General features: G+C 36.1%; 1 protein-coding gene across 1 annotated transcript; it reads left to right on the top strand.

Annotated features, from left to right (window-relative positions):
- LOC100511828 (olfactory receptor 2A2-like) lies at positions 1,578-7,872 on the top strand. Its single transcript, XM_021063602.1, has one exon. It carries the CDS (start codon positions 5,250-5,252, stop codon positions 6,183-6,185), a length of 936 nt encoding a protein of 311 aa, XP_020919261.1. The 5' UTR covers positions 1,578-5,249; the 3' UTR covers positions 6,186-7,872.

Here is an 8,617-nt window from a genome sequence, read left to right as displayed (position 1 = left end):
GCATTTGCATTTCTTTGGGTGGATCCCTGGCAACTAGAGCCACTTTGCTAGTCCGTTTTGCAAGGAAAAGAAGCCCTAGTACTTGGTCCATACTCCTCAAGGCCCTCATCTAATAATGGATACCAGTTGGTGTCTAAACACTCCAGCTTCCTTCCACTCCAGGTCGATTGACACTGAGATATGTATTCTACACTGGCTCCAAGGTTTTCACTTTAGGATCTAACTTCAGTTAGTGAAATTTTGTCCTATTTGGAACATTCAGACTTCATTGGCCGTGTTTTCTTCATTGTCCCCCTTTTCTTCTCCTCTACTTGTATTTCCCAGGATTACTTCCTAAAAACTACTTGTAGTTGAAAAGTTGTAGTTGAAGGAGTTCCTGTGGTGGCACAGTGGAAACGAATCTGACTAGGCACCATGAGGTTGAGGGTTTGCTCCCTGGCCTCAGTCAGTGGGTTAAGGATCCGGTGTTGTCGTGAGCTGCGGTGTAGGTCTGCCTGAGCTGTGGTGTAGGTAGCAGGTGCGGCTCGGATCTGGCGTTGCTGTGGCTGTTGTGTAGGCCGGAGGCTACAGCTCCGTTTAGACCCCTAGCCTGGGAACCTCCATATGCCACGGGTGTGGCCCTAAAAAGACAAAAGACAAAAAAAAAAAAAAAAAAGGAAAAGTTGTACTTGAAAAATTGGCTTCTGGAGGACCCAAATCAATATATATCTTTTAGCTGGAGCCAATATTTACATTATTTATCATTATCTCCATTTATAATTATTCATAATGGAGAATGACATTCACAAACACAGGAATCTAGGACTGTCTCTCAACTTTGTCCAAGCCATTATTCCCAAGTGGCAACTGCCCTCATAATTGATACCTCCTTTGGGCTGATATTTTGCAAAATTGAAAACGCTGCCACATGTGTCTTCAAAATTCCTTCCTAATTTATTTACTTTCCTATAAACTAATTTTTCCATAAATAATTTCCCTGAAACTTTTTTATAATCATCACTTCAGAGCAAGTATATGACATTAATTTATTTCGATGTTGCCACTTAATTTACGTATGTGATATGGTCTTACTTTCAAGCTTATTGAGAATACCGTATAGAAACTCTGTGCTGAAATTACATGGGTTGTTCAGTTTTTGTAAGAAAGCAATTTTTAACTTATTATTTTTTGGTTGCTTTACTTTCTTTTTTAAAATGAAAGTTCAGTTGATTTACAGTGTGACAATTTCTGCTGTATAGTATTAACTTCTAATTGTGAAATTTTTTCTAGTAAAGTAGAACTCATGTCCTATCAATAGATAAAAACCAGCGATGATGGAAAAAAAATAAAAATTATTTAATTGGAGTTCTCGTCGTGGAGCAGTGGTTAACGAATCTGACTGAGAGCCATGAGGTTGCAGGTTCAATCCCTGGCCTCGCTCAGTGGGTTAGGGATCCTGCGTTGCCGTGAGCTATGGTGTCGGTTGCAGACATGGCTCGGATCCCACATTGCTGTGGCTCTGGTGTAGGCCTGTGGCTACAGCTCCGATTCGACCCCTAGCCTGGGAACCTCCATATGCCATGAGAAGCGGCCCTAGAAAAGGCAAAAAGACAAAAAAATAAAAAATAATAATAATAAAATTAAAAAAAGAAACTCATAGAAGCTTTTATAGAGAGAGATATAGAAGAATACCAATTCATAAAACTGGAATAATTTTAAGAGTTTTTAGAGGCTGTAATTTTTGATACTTCAGGTTTATGAGCTTTGAGATATTTAAAAATTATGGATACAGTGTAATGCCAATATGTTGCCTGATATATATATATACACATGTATATATACATTATACACATATATGATTGCAAATAATTTCCTTCTATTAAACAAACACTGGTCGAGTGCCTATTTTATCTAGAATTCCATGTTATTATAAAAGACATAAAACATGTATGTGACATACTACCCACTCATGAGCCTTTTAAAATCAATGACAATTGATCAAACCCCATTTCATCTGAGTTTACCTTGCGGATTACACAGATCTTCTTAGTGAGAATTTAACTCTTTCTATCATCATTGTCCAAGCCTATTACATTATGCTTCATAATAATATGCTCTAATTACCTTGACCAGAAAATACCCTCCTGATAGTAGGAAACTTGGAGGTAGCAGGTGTGTTCATGACATAGATTATGGTGATGGTTTCATAGAAATATACGTATCTCCAGAGTCATCAACTTGTATATATTAACAAAAAGATTTTTACATGTCGATCATGACTAAGTGTTTTTTTTTAAAAGAAAAATATCCTCTTTAGATGCTGCTTGGCACCTAGACATTTAGTGGTGTCTAGAGAGGAATACAGACCACCACCTTCTTATTACAGTAATTGTTTGTGGTCATACCAGAAAATCTCTCAGATGAGGAACTTTATGTCTTACCTACTCTATGGGCCACCCCTTTAGGCTTATATAATGAGATTAGTGAATAAGCATAGTGTGTCACCATAGTACTTTTGAGTGACTCATAGCATTTTCCGGCTCAACTTATGCCTGCCTCAAAATTTACATTTGCCAAAGCCTGATATTCTTCATGGGGCTTATAATAATTTACAGAATATTTCAATTACTAATTAATTCCATAAGCATGGAAGAAAGTATAAAAGTATGAGTTAAAACTATATGTATCATTTATCTTGTATCATATGGAAATGTGTTAGTTTTTTAGAAAACCTGGTTTGGCCATGAGTGATAAAAATCATATCACAGTTCATAACATTTTGTACTAAAAAGCCATGGTGTTAACTATTATAATACTGATTAATTTGTAATGACTATGTAGGTAAAGATATTTCTATGTAATGGATAGCGTGGGCCTTAAATGTTGAGTCATTCCTTTTGGTCATTCATCTAGGAAACAGGAGTACCTCTTTGATCCCCAAAGTGAAATTAAGAAGAAAACAATAGATAAGAAGCAAAGTGAGAAATTTTTATGTTTTTGTCAATTAAGACCAAATATGTAAAAAGATGTCTAGGGAGGAAATGCTAAATAGTGGGCGTTGGGACAATGACTTACACATGGAACCATTTGGATCCTGGGCAGTAAGAACCACAGACAAATGAAATTTTAATCTTAAATTTGTAATCAAGGTATATAGCTCAAGGTTGTATGTAGATTAAGAGGACAGATTGAACCCAGTAAACAAGAAGCTACATCAGTGATAGTCAGACTACAGTTAAATTTCATGGAAGTATCACCTTCCATTAACTAATCTTATTCCTCCTTGACATTTAATATGAATCTAAGATAAGGATGCACCTAAGCAAATGAATTTTACACAAAGTAAGTACAAAATTGTATTTATTTAAAATGCGAGAGTCAACATGATAAAAGTAGAAAAACTGAAGTGGGACAACTTCATAGGAAATGTGAACCTGAGGTTACAGTTGTGACTGTTAAATTGGAGGTTCTTTCCCACTGAATGGATGATACACCTTGATTTTTTTTTTGGCTTATTTGTTTTTTACTCATGATGATAGTGCTGAATTTAGATAGATCTATAGGAAAATTTGACTAAGGACCTCAATGTCTAGGAATATACTATAAAAATATAATAAAAATACACAAAATAAATGTTTAAAATTTAGTATCATTATATTACATACAACCTAGTTAGAGGGTAATGTATTAAATAAAATATCTGTATGCAATAACACAATATGTAAATGTTTAAAGTATATTGCATAGAAATATTCTGGTATGGAAAATGGACATGATATGATTCTACCTGAAAGAAATAAATCTGTTTACATAATTTAAATTATGCCTATGAAAATATATGCACAGTGAATAATGGAAAACTATGTATAGAATTATTAGCAATAATCACCATTGGCTGCAGTTTTCACAAATGTATTATCTCTTTAGCTTTTCATTGCATGCCATATTTTTCTAAAAATTATGAAAACTTGATGTCAAAATCTGATATGAGGTAGGTGCCACTTTATTCACACAATGAACATTACTACTGAAACTTTAATCCATAAGTCTAATATTTCTAAGAGCCTATAATTGTCTAAATAGAGGAAAAATAAAAATATAAACAAGGTAATTTGGGATTCTAAAAACACTTTTGCCTGAAATTACACTAACATATAATATTGAGGTCATTTTCTTTAATATTCTTGTTTGGTGATGTGGTTCTCCAAAAGAAGTCAATAAAGATATATTAGGATGAGACAAGTGAAACTAAAAACCTATTATCCTCTTAACAATTTAGGAACTATCCCAAATTTATATTAAATGAGGATATTAGAAATGTGGCAACAATCATGATAGAAATATTAATTATTTGACAACCAATAAATCCAGATATGCTTTGAAAATAAGATTGATTCTTCAGTGAGGAACCAGGAATTTTTAGTGAAATACCTGATTCCAAGCTGAAGTGGGAAATGTACAAGATGAATATATGATAATTCATTAAGCTAGAATGAAGACCATACTTTAAATTTATGGATTAGTAACTTTATAATGGAGCTAACTCAGATACCACCTTAATCAAGTAATCCATAGTAGCATCACCAATATGAAATTAATTAACGTTATCTGTGTACTAACGAAAGTCTTTCAGATTAAGGACATTTTCCCCTACAAAAAATTTATAATCTGAACTAAAACATGGACAATCCAATAGAAAACCCCACCTGAGAGATAGTATACAAAAAAAGAATTCCTACTCTTCAAAAATAGTAATGTAAAGGCAAAAAATACTAATTATTTCATATTAGAGGAAAAAATATTATATGGGACGTAGATTTGAATCTTAGACTGGGATGAGCTGAAAAATGCTGTACCTAGAATACTGAACCACGTTAATGTTAATCTCCTGATTTTGGTAACTATACTGAAAATAAATTAGTGAATATCCTTGTCTTTCAAAAAAATAAAGAGTTAAGGGATAAATTTGCATTATGGTTGCACTTAACTCTTATGTAACCAATATGTGTACAGAGAAAAAGAAATGATACAAAAATATGAAAAAATTGATAAAACGTATATATTAGATTTGTTGATAATTCCTGATGCTTATTTGAAAATTAACAAAATAAAAAACAGGCAAAAAAATGGAATAAAAAACCCCAGTGAAGTAGGGACAAGAACACAAGCTTCCTCTGTAATCACTTTAGATAAATAACTTCAATTTTCATTGCTCTCCAGCTCTGGTTGTCCATCACACTCAGTCCTTTACAGACAGCCTGTCATTAGCAATGGAGAACAACCAATCCTGGATTGCAGAATTCATCCTGGTGGGATTCCAGCTCAGTGAAGAGATGGAATTGTTTTTTTTCATTATCTTCTTCCTATTATATATCTTCAACCTGCTGGCAAATGGCATGATCTTAGGGCTCATTTGCCTCGACCCCAGACTGCACTCCCCCATGTATTACTTCCTAACTCACTTGGCTGTCACTGACATATCTTATGCCTCCAGCAATTTGCCAAATATGCTGGAAAACCTAGTGAAACACAAAAAAACGATCCCTTTTGTCTCATGCACTCTGCAGATGCTTTTCTATTTGGCTTTTGCTTCTGTAGAGTGCCTGATTTTGGTGGTGATGTCCTATGACAGGTATGTGGCGATCTGCCATCCCCTCCAGTACACTGTCATCATGAATTGGAAACTATGCACAGTCCTGGCCATCATTTCCTGGGCATGTGGGTTTTTCCTGGCTCTAGTCCAAGTAAGTCTCTTCCTAAGGTTGCCCTTCTGTGGGCCGCAGAAAGTGAACCACTTCTTCTGTGAAATCCGATCTGTCCTCAAAGTGACCTGTGGTGAAACCTGGATCAACAAAATTTTCCTCTTTGCTGATGGTGTGTTCATCTTAGTTACACCCATTTCCCTGATGTTGGTCTCCTATGTGCGCATCCTCTGGGCCATCCTCAAGATCCAGTCAAAGGAGGGCCGCAAGAAAGCCTTTTCCACCTGTTCTTCCCACCTCTGCGTGGTTGGGTTCTACTTTGGCATAGCCATGATGGTTTACTTGGTCCCAGATGATAGTCACCAACAAGAGGAACAGCAGAAAATCCTTTTCCTGTTTTATACCTTCTTCAACCCATTGCTGAACCCCCTTGTCTACAGTCTAAGGAATGCTCAAGTGAAGGCTGCCTTCCACAGAATATTTCAGAAAAACAGAACAATGTAATGGAGGGTAGAATTGTAGTGGATTTTTCCCTTAAAAAAATTTCCCAGCAAAATACATGACTGGAAGATGAGCATTACTCAAGTGTAACATCAGCAAGATGGCAGTGTAGGAATTCCCAAGCCCCCCTTCCACCACATAGATGACTTAATAGAGATTAAATTGCCTTTGTGAGAACAACAGAAACAAGGTAAGAGGTCACAGCATCCCAGACTAGGACAAAGCCAAGAAGAAATACAGTGAAGCTTTTAGGCAAATTTATGATGTTTCACCTGCCATAGCCACATTTCCTCCCTGACAGTGTGTTAAGATTAGGAAAAAAATTCCTAACTCCCACCTTCCCCTCAAGAGGGAAAGAAGAATGGACCATGCACACTACTTTCTAGCTTTTCTGGTAGTGGGGGAGCCTGTGGGCTTGTTTTCTGTCATGCCTGACTCGGAGCACTGATGGGAATGGCACTTTGGAGTCTTTGTTGGGGCCACTGAGAATGTGGCATGCACCCAACTTTTTACAGTAATACAGAGATGTTTTGGATCTTCACAGTTCTCATAGATCTTCCTTGGTGTCCCATTTTTATTTTAAATGAAATTCCCTGATGACATGTGATGTTGAGTGTCTTTGCAGTTGCTTCCTTGTCATCTATCTATCCTCATTGGTGAGGTATCTCTTTACATCTTTTACTCACTTTTATTTAATAAAATTTATTTTTAGACCAATTTTAGAATTATGGCAAGATCAAGTGGAAGGTACAGAGGTACCACAAATACCCTCTGCTTCCATACAAGCATAACCTCCCCGATTATCAGCATCCCCCCACAGAGTGGTACATTTGGTAATATTCATAATGCTGCACTGATACATCATTATCACCCACAGTCCATAGCTTACACTAGAATACACTCATGGTGTTGTATATTCTCTGTGTTTGTTGTACAGTTCTGTGCATCCACAATCATACCATTATACAGAATATTTTCACCACCTCAAAACTCCCCTCTTCCTTCCTCCGTCATTACTAGTCCCTGGAAAACAGTCTTTTAGTTACCTCCATAGTTTTGGCTTTTCAGAATATCACACTGTTGGAATCATAAAATTTGTAGTATTTTCACGTTGGCTTCTTTCACTCAGTAGCATGGATGTAAGTTTCCTATTTTTTTTCCTTGATCATTTTGTTTTAGTGCAGAATACTATTTTATTTTCTGCATGTGCCACAGTTTATTTATCCATTTACCAACTGAAGGACATCGTGATTGCTTCCAAGTTTAGATAATAATGAATAAAGCTGCTTTAAGCGATTCTGTGCAGGTTTTTGTGTGGACATAAGTTTTCAAATCCTTTCGGTAAATACCAAGTAGTATAATTAGTAGATTGTGTAATAAGGGTGTGTTTGGTTTTTAAAGAAACTGTCTAACCTTCAAAGTGACCATATCATTCTCAATGAATGAAGATGAATTTTCCTCAACAATTTATAAAAGTTCCTATTGGTCCACACCCTAATCAATGTTTGGTGTCATCACTGTTCTGGATTTTAGCCATTCTGCTAGGTGTATAGTGATAATTCATTGTTGTTTTAATTTGCATTTCCCTGATGACATAGATATGGTGCATCTCTTCATATACTTATTTGCCATCTATCTTTTTGACCAGGTGTCTGTTAAGTTTTTTGAACCATTTTTAAATTGGATTTTTTGTTTTCTTTAATTTTTTTTAAATCTTTTTAGGGCACCACTTGTGGCATATTGGAAGTGCCCAGGCTAGGGGTTGAATCAGAGCTACAGCTGCCAGCCTATGCCACAGCCACAGCAACACAGGATCCGAGCCACGTCTGTGACCTACACCACAGCTCATGGCATCACCAGATCCTTAACTCACCGAGCAAGGCCAGGGATCGAACCCACATCCTCAGAGTCCTTACTGCTGAGCCATGATGGGAACTCCAGGTTGATTTCTTATTGTGTTTTAAGAGTTCTTTGTACATCTTAGGGTCTAGTCATTTTTTTCTAATTATGCAATTTTTTTTCCCTCTGACTTATGGCTTGTCATTTCATATTCTTAGCAGTGTTTTTCACAGAGCGGAAGTCTTTAATTTTAATGAAATGCAACTATCTAACTCTTCTTTAATGATGAAGAGTTTTTTGAGATTTAGTTAAGAGTTGTCATTTTGTATTTTGAAGGAGAAAGAGTGGACAGTTGTTCTCAGTGTCTTGTGGTTCGCCCTGAGGCAAGCTTTAACAGTCGATACTGAGAGCAGCAATCACAAGAGTGAGGCTTAGAAGTAACTCATTTACTATAAAGCATAGCAGCTTGGTAGACTAACGCTTTAACATCACTTATCATTAACTTACATGAAATTAATAATTGAATCTATATCTGGGATCAGAGAAAGTGTGAACAAATGGTTAATGAAACAAGATTTCTGAGAACCTGAATTCAC

Source organism: Sus scrofa, chromosome 9 (genome assembly GCF_000003025.6).
Source record: "Sus scrofa isolate TJ Tabasco breed Duroc chromosome 9, Sscrofa11.1, whole genome shotgun sequence".
Classification (NCBI taxonomy): Eukaryota; Metazoa; Chordata; class Mammalia; order Artiodactyla; family Suidae; genus Sus; species Sus scrofa.
The sequence above is the reverse complement of the archived record's forward strand: the minus strand, read 5'-3'. Positions and strand labels throughout refer to the sequence as shown.